Source organism: Callithrix jacchus, chromosome 14 (genome assembly GCF_049354715.1).
Source record: "Callithrix jacchus isolate 240 chromosome 14, calJac240_pri, whole genome shotgun sequence".
Lineage (NCBI taxonomy): Eukaryota > Metazoa > Chordata > Mammalia > Primates > Cebidae > Callithrix > Callithrix jacchus.
The window spans coordinates 38,714,959-38,738,293 of NC_133515.1; the positions used below are offsets into that span (position 1 = coordinate 38,714,959).

Here is a 23,335-nt window from a genome sequence, read left to right on the forward strand (position 1 = left end):
GGATGTGCGGCCATCTTTGTTAGGGGCAGAAGCCTCCGATTACGGAGCCCGAGAGAATCCATGAAGGTCCCCGCGACTCCCGAACTGGAGAAAACCGTTTTTGGGATGGGGCGAAGTCTGAGCTACAGCAGGCGTTGGTCAGTGCGGGGAAGTGGGAATCGTTAGGTTCGTTCCGGACTCGCCGCCCATGGCCCAGACGTCTCGCTCTGGTAGCCTGCCTCCGCTCGCTACCGTGCCCCCGCAGCGGGCGCAAACCGTGGGCACTGGGGAGGAACAGTGGGAGAGAATGCGAACGGGCGCTCTCCGCAGGGAGGTTCGCGGCTGGCTGGGGCTGCCGGTAGCCGGGAGCATCCCCTACCCGGGGATACGGCCGGGAGGAGCTTCTGGAGGGACGCCGTGGTGGCCGAAGCCGGCGGGTGTGAGCGAGGCCCACGATGCTGCGGCCTGGAGGCAGGGGGCCGCAGGTGGCGGCCCGATCCCTCCCGCGCTGCAGCGTCTCCGTGCGGTGTTGCTGCGGCTGCACCGCGAGCGGGAGCAGCTCCTCCTGGCCCGAGACTGTGCCTGCCACCTACAGGCGGCTCTGCGCCTCCTGAAGACCCTGAGTCCTGGCTCGCCCTCCGGCAGCCCTAGCTCCTTGCCCCAGCTGTGCCGCGACTTGCAGCTGCACCTTTCCCAAGGGGCAGTCCTGCGAATCGGCCTTGGGGAGCCGCTGCTGCTTGCGCGCCCCATCGGACTAGCCGCCCAGTGCCTGGAAGCTATCATCAAGACGCAGCTTCGCGCTCTCGGCCGGGAACCCGCCAGCCCGGGTCTGTCGTCCCAACTCGCCGAGCTGCTCTTGGCACTTCCCGCCTACCACACGCTACAGGGAAAAGCCTTGAGCCACGTCCCAGGGGCTGCACGTCCTTTCCCGACGTCCCGTGTGCTCCGCCTCTTGACGGGAGAACGGGGTTGCCAGGTGGCAAGTCGGCTGGACGAGGCGCTCAGGGGATCAGGATTGAGGGACCAGCTCCGCAGGCTGTTTCATGAGGAGCAGAATCTGCTACCAGGGCTGCTGGGCCTGACAGGGGGCATGGCGGCTTCAGCCAGCTGTGGACTGGGGCCTGGAAGGGCCAGAGCCTTGTGGAGCCAATATTGGACCCTGCTGTGGGCAGCCTGTGCTCAGAGTCTGGACCTAAATCTGGGACCCTGGAGGGACCCCAGGGCAGCAGCGCAACAGCTGAGTCAGGCACTGGGTCAGGGTGAGTGATGGGCTTGGGTGAGCATTCGGGAAGGCTGGGTTCTCTTCCTTCCCCCTGGCCAACTCACTCACCTGCCATCCTGAAGGCAAAAGCAGGCGCTTTAGAATTAACACCCCTGGGTTCAGACTATAGCTTCTGAGCTTTCAAGGCAAAGTCTTGCTTTCCACCCCAGTCCTGAGTCTTGGAGGAAGCATGCTGTCTTGCCTCATCATTGAGTGGGCAGGGGTTGTGGGAAGTGAGACCTTGTTTTCAGGCTCCAGAGCCATTTCTCCCACTAGCGTCCCTACCTCAGGAGTATGAGAAGGAGCTGGCTTCTCTGTGTCACAGCCTACTTCATCAGTCGCTAATCTGGAGCTGGGACCAAGGTGAGAAGGAAGGGGCACTGGGAATGACGTAAGTCCCAGGTTACCCCTTCCCCATCAGACTAGACTTTCTCATCCTCAGGTTTCTGCCAGGCTTTGGGATCAGCTCTTGGGGATCAGAACGGCCTTCCCACATCCTCTCGCACTGCTGAACTTTTGCAGCAGCTCTTTCCTCCTCTCTTGGATGCCCTTCGAAAGCCCAGGTTACAATTGATTTTCCGGCAGCCTGCAGGTGAGACAAGAGGCTGGGGATGGGGAGACAGAGCAGTTGAGGATATCTCCTTTTTTCTTTCACTCTGTTCTGGCGTCTGCCTCTTCCCAAAGGTACTCTGTGACCCCTAAGATGCTTACTCTGTTGCTCATCTCCCCAGATCCTGAGCCTATCGCCCTGGGGCTATGTACCTTGCAGACCACCTTGCTTTGGTTTCTGGGCAGAGCTCAGCAGTACTTGGCAGCATGGGACCCAGCTTCCTTTCTGCTCCTAATCCAAAAAGACTTACCTGTGAGTGAGTGGGGAAAGGGGAGGGGAGCAGCCTGGGCTAGGCTGAGCCCTCACTCCCTGTTTCCACCCAAAGCCTCTGTTGCACGAGGCAGAAGCTTTGTCTAGCCTGGCCTCAGAGGAAAGCTTAGCTCTGGAAATGGAGCAGCAGCTGGGCCTGGAGATCCAGAAGCTGACTGCACAGATCCAGGTGAGAACAGGGGCCTCAACAGTGGCAGTTTAAGACCCTAATTTATGTGCCAACTATTGGGGGAGGGAAGAATAGAACATCTCAGTGACCTGGAATCTCCTTGGAGTCTCTGCTAAATTTATCTTTTTTTGCTCTGTTCATTTTTTGTTCTCTTTAACTTTTTTAGACAGGGTCTCACTTTGTCACTCAGGTTAGAGTGCAGTGGCACAATCGTAGCTCGTTGCAGCCGCAATCTGGCTAACTTTTGTATGTTTTGGTAGAGACAGGGTTTCACCATGTTCAATCTGGTCTCCGACTCCTGAGCTCAAGTGATCCACCCACCTTGGTTTCCCAAAGTGCTGGGATTACAGGCATACGCCACTATGCCTGGCCCCTTTAACTTTTTACTATGGAAATTTTCAAACATGTATAAATGTAGAGAGAGGTATATAATAGACTGCCATATGTCTATCACCAAGCATTTAACAATTATCAACTCATGGTCAATTTCATCTATGTATCCCCTACCCTCTCCCCAGGATTGCCAGACTCTTTTTTTGTGATGGCAACAGCAGATCATTCCCTTGATTCATTATTTCATTAGAGGTTCTAAAGGGGTGACATTTCAATTCTTATTATTCATACTTCATTTGTGACTTGGATTACTCCTATACAGAAAAATTTGCCTTCATTAGAGAATTGGTTACTCCTAGGTATGTTTTAAAGAGAAAATTCAGGATAAATGATTGCATCTTTCTCTTTACTTACGTTATTGACACATTTCTCCTCTCTTTAAAAGTTTTATTTGTATTTTTTATTAATGCTTTGTGAGGCCAAGGCAAGAGTATTGCTTGAGGCTAGGAGTTCAAGACCACACAGGGCTACACAGCGAGACTACCATGGGCAACATAGAGAAACCCTCGTCTCTACAAAAATTAAAAAATTTAGCTGAGCATGGTGGTGTGCACCTGTAGTCCCAGCTACTCGGGAGGCTAAGGCAAGAGGATCATTTGAGCCCAGGAGGTTGAGGCTGCAGTAAGCTGTGATCACTGTACTCCAGCCATCCTAGGCAACAGAATGAGAGACCTTGTCTCAAAAAATACAAAATAATGCATGTCTACAGTTTAAAAAATAAATTAGAATATTATTTTATAAATCTAATGAAAAAAATTGCACTTTTTGCCCTCACTCACCTCTGATTTCTGTTTCACAGTGGTAACCTTCATCCATGATTGCCTGTTTCTCCTAACATTTTCTTATATATTTATGAGTAAAACCATTGTATTTTTTCTTCCCCATTTTGCATATTATCTATTCCTATGTGGAAGATGTCTGGTTTTTTGTTTTCCAGCTCAATTTTCTCCTCTTTGCCCTGAATAGGAATGTGGCTGTAGAGTTCAGTCCTTAACTGTCTGCTTTTCTCTCTATTCCTGGTTACCCACAGTGTCTCGGTGCTGTGAACTCCCGAGTTCAGTCTTTCTGGCTCCCAGAGTTCTTTTTTTTTTCTAAGACAAGGTTTTACTCTGTCACCCAGGCTGGAATGCAGTGGTGTGATCTTGGTTCACAGCAATGTCCACCTCCTTAGCTCAAGCAGTCCTCCCACCTGAGCCTCCTGAGTAGCTGGGACCACAGGTGCAAGCCACAATGCCCAGCTACTTAAAGATTTTTTTTTTTGTAGAGATAAGGTTTTTCCATATTGCCCAGGCTGGTCTTTTTTTTTTTTTTTTAATTGCATTTTAGGTTTTGGGGTACATGTGAAATGCAAGATTGTTGCATAGGTACACACATGGCAGTGTGATGTGCTGCCTTCCTCCCCATCACCTATATCTGGCATTTCTCCCCATGCTATCTCTCCCCAACTCCCCACCCTCCGCTGTCCCTCCCCTATTTCCCCCCTACAGACCCCAGTGTATGATGCTCCCTTCCCTGTGTCCATGTGTTCTCATTGTTCAACACCCACCTATGAGTGAGAACATGCGGTGTTTTATTTCCTATTCTTGTGTCAGTTTGCTGAGAATGATGGTTTCCAGGTTCATCCATGTCCCTACAAAGAACACGAACTCATTGTTTTTGATGGCTGCATGGTATTCCATGGTGTATATGTGCCACATTTTCCCTGTCCAGTCTATCATCGATGGGCATTTGGGTTGGTTCCAGGTCTTTGCTATTGTAAACAGTGCTGCAATGAACATTCGTGTGCATTTCTCCATATCCTTATAGTAGAATGATTTGTAATCCTTTGGATATATACCCAGTAATGGGATTGCTGGGTCAAATGGAATTTCTATGTCTAGGTCCATTTTTTTTTATCTTTTTTTTTTTTTTAAGATGGGGTTTCACCATGATGGCCAGGCTGGTCTTGAACTCCTGACCTCAGGTGACCCACCCACCTCGGCCTCCTAAAGTGCTAGGATTACAGGCGTGAGCCACAGCTCCTGGCCCTCTATGTCTAGGTCCTTAAGGAATTGCCAGACTGTCTTCCACAATGGCTGAACTAATTTGCACTCCCACCAACAGTGTAAAAGTGTTCCTATTTCTCCATATCGTCTCCAGCATCTGTTGTCTCCATATTTTTTAATGATCGCCATTCTAACTGGCATGAGGTGGTATCTCAATGTAGTTTTGATTTGCATTTCTCTAATGACCAGTGATGATGAGCATTTTTTCATATGTTTGTTGGCCTCATGTATGTCTTCTTTTGTAATATGACTGTTCATGTCCTTTGCCCACTTTTGAATGAGCTTGTTTTTTTCCTGTAAATCTGTTTGAGTTCTTTGTAGATTCTGGATATTAGCCCTTTGTCAGATGGGTAGATTCTGTTGGTTGCCGATTCACTCTAATGACTTTCTTTTGCTGCGCAGAAGCTGTGGAGTTTGATTAGGTCCCATTTGTCTATTTTGGCTTTTGTTGCCAATGCTTTTGGTGTTTTGGTCATAAAGTCCTCACCTACGCCTATGTCCTGAATGGTTTTGCCTAGGTTTTCTTCTAGGGTTTTTATGGTGTTAGGTCTTATGTTTAAGTCTTTAATCCATCTGGAGTTAATTTTAGTGTAAAGAGTCAGGAAGGGATCCAGTTTCTGCTTTCTGCACATGGCTAGCCAGTTTTCCCAACACCATTTATTAAACAGGGACTCCTTCCCCCATTGCTTGTTTTTGTCAGGTTTGTCAAAGATCGGATGGTTGTAGATGTGTGGTGTTGCCTCCGAGGCCTCTGTTCTGTTCCATTGGCCTATATCTCTGTTTTGGTACCAGTACCATGCTGTTTTGATTACTGTAGCCTTGTAGTATAGTTTGAAGTTCAGTAGTGTGATGCCTCCTGCTATGGTTTTTTTTTTTTTTTTTTGCTTAGAATTGACTTGGCTATGTGGGCTCTCTTTTGGTTCCATTTGAAGTTTAAGGTGGACAGTTCTGTGAAGAAGGTCATTGGTAGCTTGATGAGGATAGTGTTGAATCTGTAAATTACTATGGGCAGTATGGCCATTTTCACAATATTAATTCTTCCTAACCATGAACATGGAATGTTTCTCCATCTCTTTCTGTCCACTCTTATTTCGTTGAGCAGTGGTTTGTAGTTCTCCTTGAAGAGGTCCTTTACATCCTTTGTTAGTTGTATTCCCAGGTATTGTATTCTCTTTGTAGCAGTTGTGAATGGCAGTTTGTTCTTGATGTGGCTCTCTTTAAGTCTGTTATTGGTGTATAGGAATGCTTGTGAGTTTTGCACATTGATTTTGTATCCTGAGACTTTGTTGAAGTTGCTTATCAGTTTCAGGAGATTTTGGGCTGAGACGATGGGGTCTTCTGGATATACAATCATGTCGTCTGCAAATAGAGACAATTTGACTTCCTCCTTTCCTATTTGAATACCCTTTATTTCTTTTTCTTGCCTGATTGCTCTGGCTAGAACTTCCAATGCTATACTGAATAGGAGTGGTGAGAGAGGGCATCCTTGTCTAGTGCTGGATTTCAAAGGGAATGCTTCCAGTTTTTGCCCATTCAGTATGATATTGGCTGTTGGTTTGTTGTAAATAGCTTTTATTATTTTGAGATACATTCCATCAATACCTAGTTTATTGAGGGTTTTTAGCATAAAGTGCAGTTGAATTTTGTGAAAGGCCTTCTCTGCATCAATTGAGATAATCATGTGGTTTTTGTCTTTGGTTCTGTTTATGTGGTGAATTACATTTATAGACTTGCATATGTTGAACCAACCTTGTATCCCTGGGATGAAGCCTACTTGATCATGGTGGATAAGTTTTTGATGTGCTGTTGCAATCAGTTTGCCAGTATTTTATTGAAGATTTTTGCATCTATGTTCATCATGGATATTGGCCTGAAGTTTTCTTTTCTTGTTGAGTCTCTGCCGGGCTTTGGTATCAGGATAATGTTGGTGTCATAAAATGATTTGGGAAGGATTCCCTCTTTTTGGATTGTTTGGAATAGTTTCAGAAGGAATGGTTCCAGCTCCTCTTTGTATGTCTGGTAGAATTTGGCTGTGAACACGTCTGGACCTGGGCTTTTTTTGTGTGGTAGGCTCTTAATTGCTGCCTCGACTTCAGACCTTGTTATTGGTCTACTCAGGGTTTCGGCTTCTTCCTGGTTTAGGCTTGGGAGGATGCAAGTGTCCAGGAATTTATCCATTTCTTCCAGGTTTACTAGTTTATGTGCATAGAGATGTTTGTAATCATCTCTGATGATGGTTTGTTTTTCTGTGGAATCTGTGGTGATATCCCCTTTATCATTTTTTATTGCATGTATTTGATTGTTCTCTCTTTTCTTTTTTATTAATCTGGCTAGTGGTCTATTTTGTTATCTTTTTAAAAAATCAGCTCCTGGATGTATTGATTTTTTTTTTTTTTTGAAGGGTTTTTTGTGTCTCTGTCTCCTTCAGTTCTGCTCTGATCTTAGTTATTTCTTGTCTTCTGCTAGGTTTTGAGTTTTTTTGGTCTTGCTCCTCTAGCTCTTTCAATTTTGATACTAAGGTGTCGATTTTAGATCTTTCCTTGCTTCTCATGTGAGCATTTATTGCTATTTATTTTCCTCTAGACACTGCTTTAAATGTGTCCCAGAGATTCTGGTATGTTGTGTCTTCGTTCTCATTGGTTTTGAAGAACATCTTTATTTCTGCCTTCATTTCATCGTTTATCCAGTCAACATTCAAGAGCCAGTTGTTCAGTTTCCATGAAGCTGTGGGGTTCTGAGTTAGTTTCTCAATTCCGAGTTCTAACTTGATTGCATTGTGGTCTGAGAGACTGTTTGTTATGATTTCCGTTCTTTTGCATTTGCTGAAGAGTGATTTACTTCCAATTATGTGGTCAGTTTTAGAGTAAGTGTGATGTGGTGCTGAGAAGAATGTATATTCTGTGGATTTGGGGTCGAGAGTTCTGTAAATGTCTATTAGGTTTGTTTATTCTAGGTCTGAGTTCAAGTCCTGGATATCCTTGTTAATTTTCTGTCTCGTTGATCTGTCTAATACTGACAATGGGGTGTTAAAGTCTCCCACTATTATTGTTTGGGAGTCTAAGTCTCTTTGTAAGTCATTAAGAACTTGCTTTATGTATCTGGGTGCTCCTGTATTGTGTGCATATATATTTAGGATCGTTAGCTCTTCTCATTGCATTGATCCTTTTACCATTATGTAATGTCCTTCTTTGTCTCTTTTGATCTTTGTTGGTTTAAAGTCTATTTTATCTGAGATGAGAATTGCAACTCCTGCTTTTTTTTGCTCTCCATTTGCTTGGTAAATCTTCCTCCATCCCTTTATTTTGAGCCTTTGTGTATCCTTGCATGTGAGATGGGTTTCCTGGATACAGCACACCGATTGGTTTTGGCTTTTGCCAGTCTGTGTCTTTTGATTGGTGCATTTAGCCCATATACATTTAGGGTTAATATTGTTATGTGTGAATTTGATCCTGCCATTTTAATGCTAGCTGGCTGTTTTGGCCATTAGTTGATGCAGTTTCTTCATTGTGTTGATGCTCTTTACCATTTGGTATGTTTTTGGAGTGGCTGGTACTGGTCGTTCCTATGTTTAGTGCCTCTTTCAGGAGCTCTTGTAAAGCAGGCTTGGTGGTGATGAAATCTCTGAGTACTTGCTTGTTCCTAAAGGATTTTATTTTTCCTTCACTTATGAAGCTTAGTTTGGCTGGATATGAAATTCTGGGTTGAAAGTTCTTTTCTTTAAGGATGTTGAGTATTGGCCCCCACTCTCTTCTGGCTTGTAGGGTTTCTGCTGAGAGATCTGCTGTGAGTCTGATGGGCTTCCCTTTGTGGGTGACCTGACCTTTCTCTCTGGCTGCCGTTAGCATTTTCTCCTTCATTTCAACCCAGGTGAATCTAACGATTATGTGCCTTTGGGTTGCTCTTCTTGAGGAATATCTTTGTGGTGTTCTCTGTGTTTCCTGGACTTGAATATTGGCCTGCCTTGCTAGGTTAGGGAAGTTTTCCTGGATAATATCCTGCAGAGTATTTTCCAGCTTGGATTCTTCTCTCTGTCACATTCAGGTACCCCTATCAAATGTAGATTAGGTCTTTTCACATAGTCCCATATTTCTTGGAGACTTTGTTCATTCCTTTTTACCCTTTTTTCTCTAATCTTGCCTTCTCATTTTATTTTATTGAGTTGATCTTCGACCTCTGATATCCTTTCTTCTGCTTGGTCAATTTGGCTGTTGAAACTTTTGTGTGCTTCGCAAAGTTCTCATGTTGTATTTTTCAGCTCCATCAATTCACTTACTTTCCTCTCTAAGTTGTTTATTCTCGTTAGCATTTCGTCAAATCTTTTTTCAAGGTTCTTAGTTTCTTTGCATGGGGTTAGAACATGTTCTTTTCACTCACAGAAGTTTCTTATTACCTACCTTCTGAAGCCTGATTCTGTCAATTCATCACACTCATTCCCCATCCAGCCTTGTTCCCTTGCTGGTGAGGAGTTGTGATCCCTTGTAGGAGGAAAGGTGTTCTGATTTCAGGTGTTTTCATCCTTTTTGCACTGGTTTCTTCCCAACTTTGTGTATTCATCCACCTGTTGTCTTTGTAGATGTTGACTTTCAGATTGGGTCTCTGAGTGGATGTCCAATTTGTTGATGATGAAGTTATTTCTTTCTGTTTCTTAGTTTTCCTTCTACCAGTCAGGCCCCTCTGCTTTAGGACTGCTGAGGTCCACTCCAGGCCCTGCTTGCCTGTGGATCACCTGCAGCAGCTGCAGAACAGTAAAAGTTGCTGCCAGTTTCTTCTGCTATCTTCGTCCCCGAAGGATACCTGCCTGATGTCAGTCTGAGCTCTTCTTTATGAGGTAACTCTTTGGATATACGGGGGTCAGGGAGCTGCTTGAGGAGATAGTCTGTCCTTTATAGGAGCTCAAGTGCTGAGCTGTGAGCTCTGTTATTCATTCAGAGTTGCTGGGCAGGTATGTTTAAGTCTGCTGCAGCAGAACTCATCAACCCCCCTTTTTTTTTCCCAGGTGCTCTGTCCCAGAGAGTTAGGGCTTTATTTATGAGTTTCTGTTATACAGGGAGTTAGGGCTTTATTTATGAGTTTCTGTTATACTGCTGCCTTTTTTCAGGGCTGCCCTGCCCAGAGAGGAGGCAGCCTAGTCGCTGTCTGCCTGCAGAGGCTTTGCTGAGCTGCTGTGGGCTCCGCCCAGCTGCTGTATGAACTTCCCTGCAGTCCTATTTATACGGGTGTTAATTAGAACTGCCTCAGCAATGGTGGCCCACCTCTATAATGGCAGACTCTCTCTGTAATGGCGAACTCTCTTTGTAATGGTGGGCTGCCTTGGCAATGGCGGGCTGCCTCAGCAATGGCAGACTACCTCAGTAGTGGTGGAGTGCCTCCGTAATGGCGGACGCCCCTCCCTCACAGAGCTGGACCATCCTGGGTTCAGCTGTCCTTGCTGTGAAACTCTCAATCCACAGCGTTTCAGATCGCTGTTTTTTGTGGGGGTGGGACCAGCCGAGCCCAATCATCTGGCTCCCAGCCTCAGAGCCTTTTTTTTGGTCTCCCACGTGTTCCAGTCGCCTGTTGAAAAGGCGCCAGGATCTGTGTGATTTCCCGTGCGGCGACCCAGTGTGCCGGCTGAAACAGCCACACTGAGATTCGTGGTGCTTTTTTGACTGGAAATCTCCTGGCCTGGCTCTCTGTTTCAGTCCCCTTTTCTGTCAGCGACTCTGTCTTCCCTGAGCTCCAATCGCCAGCTAAAACAGTGCCCGGACCCCTGTATTTTGTACAGAGAACCACCATGCTGGGGCGCCGGCCGAAACAGCCAGTCTGGCTACCTGTGGGGCTCCTCCGCCTGGGAATCTCCTGGTCTGTGGGTAATAAAAATCCGTCTGGAAATGCAGCGTCCACTCACCCTCTGCGCTTTTGCTGGGAGCTGCAATCCTGAGCTGCTCCTAATTGGCCATCTAGGACCCGTCCTCCTTTTTTTTTTTAAATGGGGTTTCACCATGTTGGTCAGGCTGGTCTTGAACTCCCAACCTCAGGTGATCTGCCTGCTTTGGCCTCCAAAGTGCTTGGATTACAGGTGTGAGCCACTACGCCTGGCCAAGGCTGGTCTTGAACTATTATTAAAATTCTTTTAGGCCAGGCACGGTGGCTCATGCCTATAATCCCAGCACTTTGGGAGGCCAAGTTTCAGGCGTTCCTGAGCAGATCATAAGATCCGGAGTTCAAGACCAGCTTGGCCAACATGGTGAAACCCTGTCTCTGCTAAAAATACAAAAATTAGCTGGGCATGGTGGCGGGCACCTGTAGTCCCAGCTACTTGGGAGGCTAAGGCAGGAGAATCATTTGAACCCAGGAGGCAGAGGTTGTATTGAACCAAGATCGTGTCACTACAATCCAGACTGGGTGACAGAATGACACTCTGCCTCAAAAAAAAAAAAAAAATCTTTTAAAAAAACTTTTTTGGGTGGGTGCAGTGGCTCATGCCCATAATCCCAGCACTTTGGGAGGCTGAGGCAGGCAGTTCATCTGAGTTCAGGAGTTCAAGACCAGCCTGACCAACATGGCAAAACCCCATCTCTTCTAAAAATATAAAAATTAGCTGGACATTGTGGTGCACGCCTGTAGTCCCAGTTACTTGGGAGGCTGAAGCAGGAGAATCACTTGAACCCGAGAGGCAGAGGTTGCAGTGAGCTGAGAGCATGCCACTGCACTCCAGCCTGGGCAACAGAGGGAGACTCAAAAAAAAAAAAAAGTTTGGCTCCTGACATAGCCCTCAGGAGAGCCTTAGAACATGTGCCCTGGTCTTGAACTCTCGAGCTCAAGCAATCCACCCACCTTGGCCTCCCAAAGTACTGGGATTATAGGCATGAGCCACCATGCCCTGCCTGGCTCCCAGAGTTCTAGTCAAACATCTGCATTTGCCTGTTGAGCATTGCTACCTCAATTTACTGCTGTCTCCTTAAACTCAACATGCCCCAGAGCAGGTTCATCATATGTACTGCACACAGTGACAGTCATAAAGCCCTGAGGAAGGAAGGCTATAGTGAGCATGTGGTTTACACAAGGCTCCATACATGGCCTGTGGTTGGAGATGGTGGCTGAGAAGACTCAGAGGAGTGGCTGGGGTTACTGGAAGTGGGCAGTTCATCGATCCTTGGGGCAGTAGCAGAGAAATGGACTTACCAGAGCAGAGGTTCCTTTTGTGGGTATGTTCACTGGGGTTTGGTGTGGGGGTAGAGTAGTAAGCAATTTGACATCAAATCGTGAGGGCATGAACACCAGCCGCAAGAATTTGGGCTTTATCTCATGAGTGATGGCGTGACATTGTAAGAGCAGAAGGGCAGTAATCCTAGCACTCTGGGAGGCTCAGGTGGGCAGATAACTTGAGGTTAGGAGTTCATGACCAGCCTGGCCAAGATGCTGAAACCCAATCTCTACTAAAAAAAAATACAAAAATTAGCTGGGCGTGGTGGTGGGTGCCTGTAATCCTGCTACTCAGAGGCTGAGGCACGAGAATCGCTTGCACCCGGGAGGCAGAGGTTGCAGTGAGCCAAGATCACACCACTGCACTATAGCCTAGTGACAAAGCGAGACTCCATCTCAAAAAATAAAATAAAAGACCAGAAGGGGAACAATAGAGATGGCAACCGAAGGCCAGGTGCAGTGGCTGACACCTGTATCCCAGCACTTTGGGAGGCTGAGGCGGGCGGATCACCTGAGGTCAGGAGTTTGAGATCAGCCTGGCGGCCAACATGGCAAAATCCCATCTCTACTAAAAATACAAAAAAATTAGCTGGGCGTGGTAGCACGTGCCTGTAATCCCAGCTACTTGGGAGGTTGAGGCACATGAATCACTTGAACCTGGGAGGCAGAGGTTGCAGTGAGGTGAGATTGTGCCACTACACTCTAGCCTGGGTGACAGAGCGAGACGATCTCAAAAAAAAAAAAAAAGCGATGACAAGTTAGTTTGATCTTGCTGTAGGGGCAGGATGGAAGGAAGGTGGGGAAACAATAAGAAGGGTTCAGCTCTTGGTAGTTGTGAGCAGCAGAGCTCACAATGGACAAGGACAGAGCTGGGCACAGTGGCTCACACCTATAATCACAAAGACTCAGGAGGCTGAGGTGGGAGGATTGTTTGAAGCCAAGAGTTGGAGACCAGTCTGGGCAACATAGCAAGACTCTATCTCTAAAAGTAAAATTGGCCAGGTATGGTGGCACATACCTGTAGTCCTAGCTATTCAGGAAGCTGTGGCAGGAGGATCACTTGAGCCCAGGAGTTTGAGATTACAATGAGCTATGATTGTGCCACTACACTCCACCCTGGGCAAAAGAGATCCTATCTTTTATTTTTGAGACAGAATTTCGCTCTTGTTACCCAGGCTGGAGTGCAATGGCGTGATCTTGGCTCACTGCAACCTCCACCTCCTGGGTTCAGGCAATTCTCCTGCCTCAGCCTCCTGAGTAGCTGGGATTACAGGCACGCACCACCATGCCCAGCTAATTTTTTGCATTTTTAGTAGAGATGGGGTTTCACCATGTTAACCAGAATGGTCTCGATCTCTTGACCTCGTGATCCACCAACCTTGGCCTCTCAAAGTGCTGAGATTACAGGCGTGAGCCACCGTGCCCGGCCTTTTTTTTTTTTTTTTTTTTTTTTGAGACAAAGTCTCACTCTGTCACTCAGGCTGGAGTGTAGTGGCACGATCTCAGCTCACTGCAACCTCTGTCTCCTGGGTTCAAGTGATTTTTCTGCCTCAGCCTCCTAAGTAGCTGGAATTACAGGTGTGTACCACCATGCCTTGCTAATTTTTTTGCATTTTTAGTAAAGACAGGGTTTTGCCCTATTGGCCAGGCTGGTCTTGAACTCCTGACCTCAAGTGATCCACTTGCCTCAGCCTCCCAAAGTGCTGGGATTACTACAGGTGTGAGCCACCATGCCTGGCCCAAGATCCTATCTCTTCAAAAAACAAAAAAAAAGGACAAACACTGTACCAAGTAATCTCCATCCTTTGTTCCCCTGCCTGGTGATTGTACTATTAGGCATTGTTTCTGGGTGCTCCAGCACATACAGCCCTGGGATGACAAAGAAGAGTTAGGCATTGTGAGTTTTCTTCCTATTTGGACTGTAAGATCCCGGTGGGTGGGGGAGAGACTGTCACATACTATCCACCTTGTATTCCCTCAGTGTTGAGTACAGAGGCTCCCAACAAAAGTCCATTGACAAAGGGGTAATTTCCTTGACGTAAATAACAAAGGAGAAGAGGGTTAGGGCTTGCTGGAGAAGAAAGAAAGATTTTGGATTTCGACAGGTTGTCAGATGTACCAGGAGCCACATGGGCTCCACTCCATGTCTGGAGGTCTATCCTGTCTTCAGTCTCCCTGGCATCTACCGTTTCTTTACAGAGCTGCTGCCATTAACCATATTTACTGGAGTTCCTCTCCCTCAAGATGGGCTGTAGAGCGGAAATCAGTTTTATTGCTGTGTTCTCTCCCTCCAAAACCACCTATCAAACCAAAGAAACAAAACTAGCATATAGGCCTTTTCTTGCTTTATGGGTTATACTGCTCTGGAGTGGGCTCTTAATAATACATAATAATATGTAATATTATATAATAGTATATAATAATAATGCCCTTCAATGTAAGGACATTCCAAAGCTTCCTGAGTCTCAGAATGTTAAAATAGTCATTGTTTCTGGTCTACATACAGTTCCTATCTTCCTTTTGTAGGTGATAACCAAAAGATCATTGTAGGCTGAGCCACTACAGATGTAGTGGCTCACGTCTGTAGTGCCAGCATTTTGGGAGGCAGAGGCAGGCAGATCACCTGAGGTCAGGAGTTTCAGAGCAGCCTGGCCAACATGGCAAAACCTTGTCTCTACTAAAAATACAAAAATTAGCGAGGCATGGTGGTGTACTCCTGTATCCCACCTACTTGGGAGCCTGAGGCAGGAGAACCACTTGAACCCGGGAGATGGAGGTTGCAGTGAGCCAAGATCATGCCACTGCACTCCAGCCTGGGTGACAGCAAGACTCTGTCCCCACCAAAAAAGGTCACTGTAATTCCCCTTTGTTCATTCAGCCTCTGCCATCACAGATCATACAACCCCTCTCTCTGGCATGTGCTCTATGAGGGGTGGGGGTGGGGGAGCAGGATATGTCTCTCTTTTTCCTTAAAGCTTCTGGATGATAAAATTAACCTTGAGGATTTTCCATCTCTTGAAACAAGTTGGGAAAAGCAGGGTAATCCTAGGGCACTTGTTCATAATTTGGGTCCAGGCCTCTTGGAAAACCCAATGACAACTATGGCATCTCTCCTCAAAAGATGGCCAGGCCCACACAACTGTGTAACAATTCTGGGGTTTTATGGTTGCCAAGATGAACATAGAGATCCTTAGATTTAGAGGATCATCATAATTTGACAAGCCCCTTTTACTTTCTCCCTATCCCTATAGCTCCTGCCTGAAGAGTCACTAAGTCTCTTTTCTCAAGAATGTCATAAACAAGCCATGCAGGCTTTCAAGCTCCACATGCCACGGGGTCGATACTGGCGGCTTCGTCTCTGTCCCGGTAACTCCTCATCCTAGCTTCTCCTTCCAGGGTTTAAAGGGGGTAATAGTGTCTCAGCCCCTCCAAATCCCTGTTCCACTCCGCTGTCTCCATCCTTGTCCTAAGCTTTTGTGCCCTTCCCTCCCAAAATCCGATCCTCTTCTCCCAAACACTCCATTTAGGGGTTCAGTGGATTTCCACAGCCTCATATCCTGTCTTCTCTTTACTCCAGAACTTCCCAGTGTTCCTAGTGAGTATGCTGGTTTAGTGGTCCGCACCGTACTGGAGCCTGTGTTGCAAGGACTGCAAGGATTGCCACCCCAAGCCCAGGCCCCTGCTCTTGGTCAGGCACTGACAGCCATCCTGGGTGCCTGGCTTGACCACATCCTTACCCATGGGATTCGGTTCAGGTCAGGAGTAAAGGTGGAAGTAGCAGGGGGTGAATGAAACTGGGAAAAGGAAGGTGATAAATAAGTGGGTGAGGCAGAGCAGTTAGGAGAGGCTGGAGGGTCAGGTGGCCATACTGTACCTCTGCCTTTAGCCTGCAGGGAGCACTGCAGCTCAGACAAGACTTTGGAGTGGTCAGGGCACTGCTGGAAGAGGAGCAGTGGAGCCTGTCCCCTGATCTCCGCCAGACCCTGCTCATGCTCAGCATCTTCCAGCAGCTGGATGGGGCCCTATTGTGTCTGTTGCAGCAGCCCCTGCCCAAGTCTCATGTCCACAGGAGGCCCCCCTGTTGCTGTGAGTCACTCCCCTTCGCTCACTGCTTTGTGTGCCCCATACCCCATTCTCACCACTGATCTGGCTTCAGTATATCCCCACCAGCCACCTACCTTCCACTCCTGCCTTACCAGGTGCTTGTCATGAGGTCCAGACCACAGAACTGCCCAGCAACTCCCTCAATAGCCTGGAGAGCTTGGAGCCACCTCTCCAGCCTGGAAGATCCCCAGCCCAGACAGCTCAGCTGCAAAGCACACTAGGTGGAGGAAGACCTAGCCCCAAGGCCTTCCTGGTGGGAAATCAGCAGGCCTGGCTTGCCCTCAGGCAACACCAGCGACCCCGCTGGCACCTGCCTTTTCTTTCCTGCCTGGGAACCAGTCCTGAATCCTAAAGAGCCTGGGACCAGAAGTCAGAAAGTTAGAGCTCCCTCCCCATCTGTAGCTGGAAAAATCCAGACATTTGGAATTGCCTAGAACTGGAAGGAAGCCTAGAACTGGCAGCTTGGAGGAAAGCATACTGGAGAACAAGCTACACAGAGCCTGGACTTAAGAATCCATGATCACTCCAGCACTTGGAATCCAGAGTAAAGAGCAAGACCACAGTCTGGAACCCGAAGGTCAGCACCCTTGGGAGGTTCAGGCCTAGTTCTCCATCAGGAAAGGCATCTCAGGGCTAAAGAGTTGAGTGTTCAGGGATAAGGAAAAGGAAAAGCTTTTTCCTTTTGCTTTTCCTGTAGAAAACAGAGGCTAGATGGACATGGTGGCGGCAGGCACCTGTAATCCCAGCTACTCTGGAAGCTGAGGTAGGAGAATCACTTGAACCTGGGAGGTGGTAACTGCAGTGAGCTGAGATTGCGCCATTGCACTCCAACCTGGCCAACAAGAATGAAACTCCGTCTCAAAAAAATCAAAAAAAAAAAAAAACCAACAAAAAACGTAAAAGTAAACAGAGGCTAGAATGCACTTCAGCTTAAGTCCTAGTAGCCAGGCTAATTCATGGGTGTTGGATACAATGAGTTATAAATTTCTCTTCAAAGAATCAGTATGTCAGTATATTCAGTTCTTTGTCCTCCACTTTGAAGTTTAACTTCCTTGTAGTTTCACTAAACAATCTTTTCCACTAGTTCTAATCAGTAGTTCACATCTGTTCCCAGTCCCCTGCTCCATCCTGACCATCCCGGTCAACTACTTTGACCTGAGCCACCCATGGTTACCTGCTCTGACCTGTCTCCTAACTGTCCTTCCCACCAAACTACCCATCCCACCACTCTGGCTGGTACCCCTGCTTGCCAATCAGAATTAATCTAGACTGTGTGGTCTAACCCTAGCCAGAAGGGGAATGACACAGCAGTAGGGGCTACCTCCGTCAGGAATAAGTACCCCTTCCCTCCCTTGTCTAGGTGTGTACTCACCATTGTTCCATCTGTGAGCTGAACCTTTTTTTTTTTTTTTGAGACGGAGTCTTGCTGTGTCACCCAGGCTGGAGTGCAGTGGCGTGGTCTTGGTTCACCGCAACCTCCGCCTCCCAGGTTCAAGCAATTCTCTGCCTCAGCCTACTGAGTAGCTGAGATTACAGGTGCCCGCCACCATGCCTGGCTAATTTTTTGTATTTTTAGTAGAGACGGGGTTTCACCATCTTGGCCAGGTGGGTCTCCAACTCCTGACCTTGTGGTCCACCTGACTGGGCTTCCCAAAGTGGCTGGGATTACAGGCGTGAGCCACGGTCCCCAGCGAGCCTCACCTTTCCATACAAGTAAATTGCCAGGGCCGGGCGTAGTGGCTCACGCCTGTAATCCAAGCACTTCGGAGGCCAAGGCAGGCGGATCACCTGAGGTCGGGAGTTCAAGACCAGCCTGACCAACATGGTGAAATCCCGTCTTTAAAAAAAAAAAAAGAAGTAAATTGCCAGCTGGACACAGTAGCTAAAGCCTGTAATCCCAGCACTTTGGGAGGCCAAGGCGGGCAGATCATGAGGTCAAGAGATTGAGACCATCCTGGCCAACATGATGAAACCCCATCTCTACTAAAAATACAAAAATTATCCAGGTGTGCCTGTAATCCCAGCTACTCAGGGGGCTGAGGCAGGAGAATCACTTGAACCCAGGAGGCGGAGGTTGCCGAGAGCCAACATCTCCATTGCACTCCAGCTTGGTGACAGAGTAAGACTCTGTCCCCCACCCCCCCAAAAAAAAAAGTAAATTGCCTTGCTAAGGAAATTTATATTCGAGTACTACTTCTTTTGCAGCACCGAAAATTTACATGTAACATGGGGAACCACAGAGATGTAACAGGCATTTCTACACCTGGATCAGCTCCAAGGACAGTATTACCCTGTACTGCTCTTTCCATTACTATTTTCAGTCATTTACGAACATTGGGCTGTAGTACTTTCACGTTTCAGCTTTGGCTATTCAGAGGTCACCGTGTTTAATCTTAAATTACCTGAATGGTGTTTATCGCCTGGTGTGGATCACCCGGGGGTGTGTTAGTGCTGTCCCTTTGGAAGGGGCCAGGACTTAAGATCGAGTTAGCCTATATCTGGCTGGCCCCGCAGGGTACAGAAGAGGAAAGGTTGCAGAAAACAGGCGTATTTTCGTGCAAAGAGGTTTTTGTGCCATTTATTTATGGTTTTCACCGTGGTATAAGAGGACTATTAATGATAGGTTGTATTTGCTGACCGCCTACTTTGGGCTCTCCCATGCGTTGTGCCGAAACCACCTCTTCCTCGGGCCTTCCTCCGCCTGGGTTGGAGAGCCCAGAGCGGCGGTTGGCAAGCATGTTTGGCTGCGGGCGGCAGGAAGTCGGTATCCCGCAGAAGCGCACCCTTTCATGGTCTCACATATATGCGACACTTCCGCCTGCACGAGTTCTTCCGGGGCGGAGGTCACCATGGCGGCTGCCTTGGGACGGATTGGTCTACGCCCTGTCAAGCAGGTTCGAATCCAATTCTGTCCCTTCGAGAAAAACGTGGAATCGACGAGGTACGAAGGGGAAGAGAATAGGAGCGGGAAGTGGTACGCCTTCCTTCGGCCGAGGCTTTAAGCCCTCAGCCTGGCGCTCACGGTGTTTTTTCACCGTAGGACCTTCCTCCAGGCGGTGAGCAGCGAGAGGGTCCGCTCCACTAATCTCAACTGCTCAGTGATTGCAGACGTGAGGCACGACGGCTCTGAGCCCTGCGTGGACGTGCTGTTCGGTGCGCTTGGGTGGGGAGACCGGCGGGAAGGGACAGCAAGCAGCCCGCGCTCCCCTCAGCCCCAGCCCTGCCGTCCCTCCCTGTCTGACTCGTTTGTTTCTTCCCCAGGAGACGGGTATCGCCTGATTATGCGCGGCGCCCATCTCACCGCTCTAGAAATGCTCAGTGCCTTCGCTTCCCACATCCGGGCCAGGGAGGCGGCGGGCAGCGGGGACAAGCCGGGCGCTGATGCTGGTCGCTGAAGCGCGGAAGAGACCAACGAGATGATTTTAGCGTGGACTAGGACACTTAACCTAAGAAGAGTTTCACTTAATCATTCAAATCACTGTGTGGAGGGCCACAGAGTGCAAAATAAAACTTAAAACCCTGCTACCACAAATGTTTCTGGAGCAAGACTAGATCAGGGAGGATTAACCTAAATTTATTTCAGTTTCTTACCATCACTCACTGTTTAACCCCTTTGAATTTGGCTTCTGGCTTCTACCATTCAAGGTACCTCTTTTTTTGTTTTTTTTTAAGACAGGTCTAGTTTTGGTCGCTCAGGTTGAAGTGCAGTGGCATGATCATAACTCACTGTAACCTGGGCGTAGTCGATCCTCCCAAGTAGCTAGGAAGCTGGGACTACAGGCACGCACTACCCCATTCAGTTAATTTTTAAATTTTTTGTGAAGAAGGGATTTCACTATGTTGCCTAGGCTGGTCTTGAAGTTCTGGACTCAAGCCAGCCTCCCACCTTGGCTTCCCAAGGTGTTGGGTATCAGCCACTGTGCCCAGCCCCCTTACTCTTACCAAATCCAGTGTGAACACTGATAGGCCAGGTGCAGTGGCTCACGTCTGTAATCCCAGCACTTTGGGAGGCGGAGGCCGACAGATCACCTGCATGGCGAAAGCCCGCCTCTACCACAAATACAAAAAAAAATTGGCTAGGTGTGGTGGTGACACATGCCTATAATCCCAGCTACTTGGGAGGCTGAGGCAGGAGAATTGCTCAAATCCTAGGGGCGGAGGTAGTGAGCAGAAATCGCACTACTGCACTCCAGCCTAGGCATCAGAGCAAGACTCTTGTCTGAGAAAACAAAAAACACTGACAGTGCTGTTTTTTTCAGCTCTCATCTTTCTATCCCAGTTCTATCTCCCATTCTTTTTTTTTTTTTTTTCCAAAAGAGGTGGGGTTTTGTCCTGTTGCATGGGGTGGTCTCTAACTCTTGAGCTCAAGTGATCCTCCCGCCTCCCAAACTGCTGGGATTACAGGCGTGAGCCACCGCACCTGACCACATCTGCAGCTCTTGTTTGTTGTTGTTGTTGTTGTTTTTAAATATTTTATTTTAAAGACGGGGTTTCACCGTGTTGGTCAGGCTGGTCTTGAACTCCCGACCTCAGGTGATCCACCTGCCTCGGCCTCCCAGAGTGCTAGGATTACAGGCGTGAGCCACCGCGCCTGGCCTGTTTTTGTTTTTGTTTTTTTTGAGACAGAGTTTTGCTCTTGTTGCCCAGGCTGGAATGCAATGGCAGGCTCTCGGCTCACCACAACCTCCACCTCCCAGGTTCAAGTGATTCTCCTGCCTCAGCCTCCTCAGTAGCTGGGATTACAGGCATAAGCCACTGCACTTGGCCCTAATTTTTAAATTTTTTGTAGATTGCAGGGGGTCTCCTCATCTTGTCCTGGCTGGTCTTGAATTCACTGAACTCAGGCAGTTCTACCTTGGCCTCCCAAAATGCTGTGATTACAGATGTGAGCCGCCAACGCCCAGCTGGAAGTATTCTTTTAGGAAACTCATTTTAAATCTGTAATGCTGTATATAAATTGTGTGTGTCTGTATCTGCATGTACTGAGTTGCACCATGGAATTATTTATTGTGGGTTAGAAAATGGTTGAAAGCCACGGCTTTAGACACCTTCACAATGCTCAGCTAGGTAATAAAAGGTCTCTAGACAGTAGCTGCTGTGTACTTTGCGAGGTACATTTCCCATGACCTTCCTATAGCAGCATTACTATACCTTTTTCTTGTCTAAAAGGGTGCTGTCTTCAAAGGACTGTTTTCCCCCTCCCCCTTTAAAAAAGAAAGCTAGGTGGAAGTGGTATAGTGTTGTAAAGAGCCAGAATGCTTGGGGTTGAAATCCTACTTTTGTGGTTATGTAGCTATATGACTTCGGACAAAGTATTTAATCTACCAGTGCCTATTTCATTTGTAAAATGAAAATACTAGTACCTTCCTCATAGGACTGTTAAAGAGATTAAATGCATTCATATCTGTAAAGTACCTACAACATTGCTGGGACCATAGTAACTACTATTATCTAAAAGGCTTTTTTTTTTTTTTTTGTAAGACAGTGTTTTGCTCTTGTTGCCTGGGCTGGAGTGCAATGGCGCAATCTCGGCTCACCACAACCTCTGTCTCCCGGGTACGAGCGATTCTCCTGCCTCGGCTTCCCGAGTAGCTGGGATTACAGGCACCCATCACCATATCTGGCTAACTTTTGTATTTTTAGTAGAGATGGGGTTTCTCTACCAAATTAGCCGGGTTGGTCTCAAACTCCTGATGTCAGATGATCCACCTGCCTCGGCCTCCCACAGTGCTGGGATAACAGATGTGAGCCATGGTGCCCAGCCACATTAATCTTTCAAATGAAATCTCACTCTGTTGCCTAGGCTGAAATGGCACAATCTCGCCTCACTGTAACCTCCACCTCCCGGATTCAGGCGATTCTCCTGCCTCAGCCCCTGAGTAGCTGGGATTACAGGCATGCGCCACCATACCTGGCTTAATTTTTGTGTTTTAGTAGAGATGAAGTTTTGCCATTTTGGCTAGGCTGGTCTCAAACCCCTGACCTCAGGTGATACAGCCACCTCAGCCTTCCAAATTCTTGGGATTACAGGCGTGAGCCACCACACCAGGCTGCATTAGTCTTACATAATGAGTTTGATGGGAAGTGTGATGATAGCTAGGGGGCATAAGGATATACAGTAGTGGTTTTTTGTTTGTTTTAAAGAATGGGATAGACTTCTTTATATAAATACCTTCTAGGTTGGGCTGTTGGTGAGAAATCTGTAACTGAATCTAAGCTGCATTTCTGAAATGCCATTAAATGTTTCCTGCCAAGTGGGGTGGCTCACGCCTGTAATCCCAGCACTTTGGGAGGCTGAGGTGGGTGGATTGCTTGAGCTCAAGAATTCCAGACCAGCCTGGGCAACGTGACAAAACCCTGTCTCCACTAAAATACAAAAAAAATAGCCAGGTGTGGTGCCCCACACCTGTGATCCTAGCTACTCGGGAGGCTGAGGCATGAAGATCGCTTGAATCCGGGAGGCACATTGCAGTGAGCTGAGATCTCACCACTGCACTAGAGCCTGGGAGACAGCAAGATTGTCTCAAAAAAAATAATAAAGTAATGTTCACTATCCTATTCTAGGTCAATCTGACTTACAGATTCTACATACAACCTTCTCTGACCTGGATATAAACCATCCTTTCTGCCTTCTGGGTTGTAGAGAGGAAAATGCCTTCTGTAAGTACTTGCACCACCACTATCATTGTTTTAGGGTTCATCTAGATAAGAAATCCCAGACTGAGTGGAAACACAATTTGTCTGAAGTCACAGCTGGAACAGAACCCAGGCTTCCTCTGGGGTCCACTCCTGCACTCTCAACTCCATTAGGAAAGAAGGCACCGGTGTGGGCAAACTCATCCAGCTTGATTCAGATATATGTGGGTTCCAAGCAAGCCACTTTCCAGCTGTATGGCCCGGACCAAGTTTACTTTTCCTGCCCCTGATTTTCACGGGGTGGTTAAATGTAAAACACCTGAGATAGTGTTTTACACTTAGGTTCCTAATATATAATCGTTATAAAAAAAAAAAAATGCCGGCCGGGCGAGGTGGCTCACACGTGTAATTCCAGCATTTGGGGAGGCCAAGGCGGGCGGATCACCTAAGGTCGGGAATTTGAGACCAGTCTGACAAACATGGAGAAGCTCCGTCTCTACTAAAAATACAAAATTAGCCGGGCGTGGTGGCGCATGCCTGTAATCCCAGCTACTCGCGAGGCCGAGGCCGGAGAATCGCTTGAACCCCGGAGGCAGAGGTTGCGGTGAGCCGGGATCTCGCCATTGAACTCTAGCCTTGGTAACAAGAGCGAAACTCCGTCTCAAAAATAAAATAAAACAAAA

General features: G+C 47.5%; 2 protein-coding genes across 5 annotated transcripts; both read left to right on the forward strand.

Annotated features, from left to right (window-relative positions):
* The first annotated feature begins 18 nt into the window (after positions 1-18).
* Positions 19-17,015, forward strand: CCDC142 (coiled-coil domain containing 142). Of its 4 annotated transcripts, XR_004733481.3 has the most exons (10): positions 19-1,238; positions 1,517-1,603; positions 1,683-1,832; positions 1,972-2,102; positions 2,176-2,289; positions 15,164-15,278; positions 15,490-15,667; positions 15,799-15,998; positions 16,112-16,593; positions 16,714-17,015. XR_004733481.3 is itself a non-coding variant. In XM_008980465.5 (9 exons), the coding sequence occupies exons 1-9, from the start codon at positions 188-190 to the stop codon at positions 16,366-16,368; spliced, it is 2,283 nt and encodes a 760-aa protein (XP_008978713.2). In that variant the 5' UTR covers positions 19-187; the 3' UTR covers positions 16,369-17,015. The 4 variants fall into 4 exon arrangements, 3 of the variants coding, with proteins under 3 accessions (XP_008978713.2, XP_017819711.2, XP_054100762.1); XM_008980465.5 differs by having other exon boundaries at positions 16,112-17,015; XM_017964222.4 differs by lacking the exon at positions 1,517-1,603 and having other exon boundaries at positions 16,112-17,015.
* A 1,830-nt stretch (positions 17,016-18,845) lies between these two features.
* Positions 18,846-21,107, forward strand: MRPL53 (mitochondrial ribosomal protein L53). Its single transcript, XM_035272176.3, has 3 exons — positions 18,846-18,957; positions 19,057-19,169; positions 19,278-21,107. The coding sequence occupies exons 1-3, from the start codon at positions 18,866-18,868 to the stop codon at positions 19,409-19,411; spliced, it is 339 nt and encodes a 112-aa protein (XP_035128067.3). The 5' UTR covers positions 18,846-18,865; the 3' UTR covers positions 19,412-21,107.
* The last annotated feature ends 2,228 nt before the right edge of the window (positions 21,108-23,335 follow it).

Coding starts and splice junctions, on each gene's coding strand:
- MRPL53 (XM_035272176.3), top strand. CDS start 18,866: ATGGCGGCTGCCTTGGGACGGATTGGTCTACGCCCTGTCAAGCAGGTT. Junction 18,958..19,056: donor AAAAACGTGGAATCGACGAG/GTACGAAGGGGA, acceptor TTTTCACCGTAG/GACCTTCCTCCAGGCGGTGA. Junction 19,170..19,277: donor CTGCGTGGACGTGCTGTTCG/GTGCGCTTGGGT, acceptor TTTCTTCCCCAG/GAGACGGGTATCGCCTGATT.
- CCDC142 (XM_008980465.5), top strand. CDS start 188: ATGGCCCAGACGTCTCGCTCTGGTAGCCTGCCTCCGCTCGCTACCGTG. Junction 2,290..15,163: donor AGCTGACTGCACAGATCCAG/GTGAGAACAGGG, acceptor CTATCCCTATAG/CTCCTGCCTGAAGAGTCACT. Junction 15,668..15,798: donor ACCCATGGGATTCGGTTCAG/GTCAGGAGTAAA, acceptor CTCTGCCTTTAG/CCTGCAGGGAGCACTGCAGC.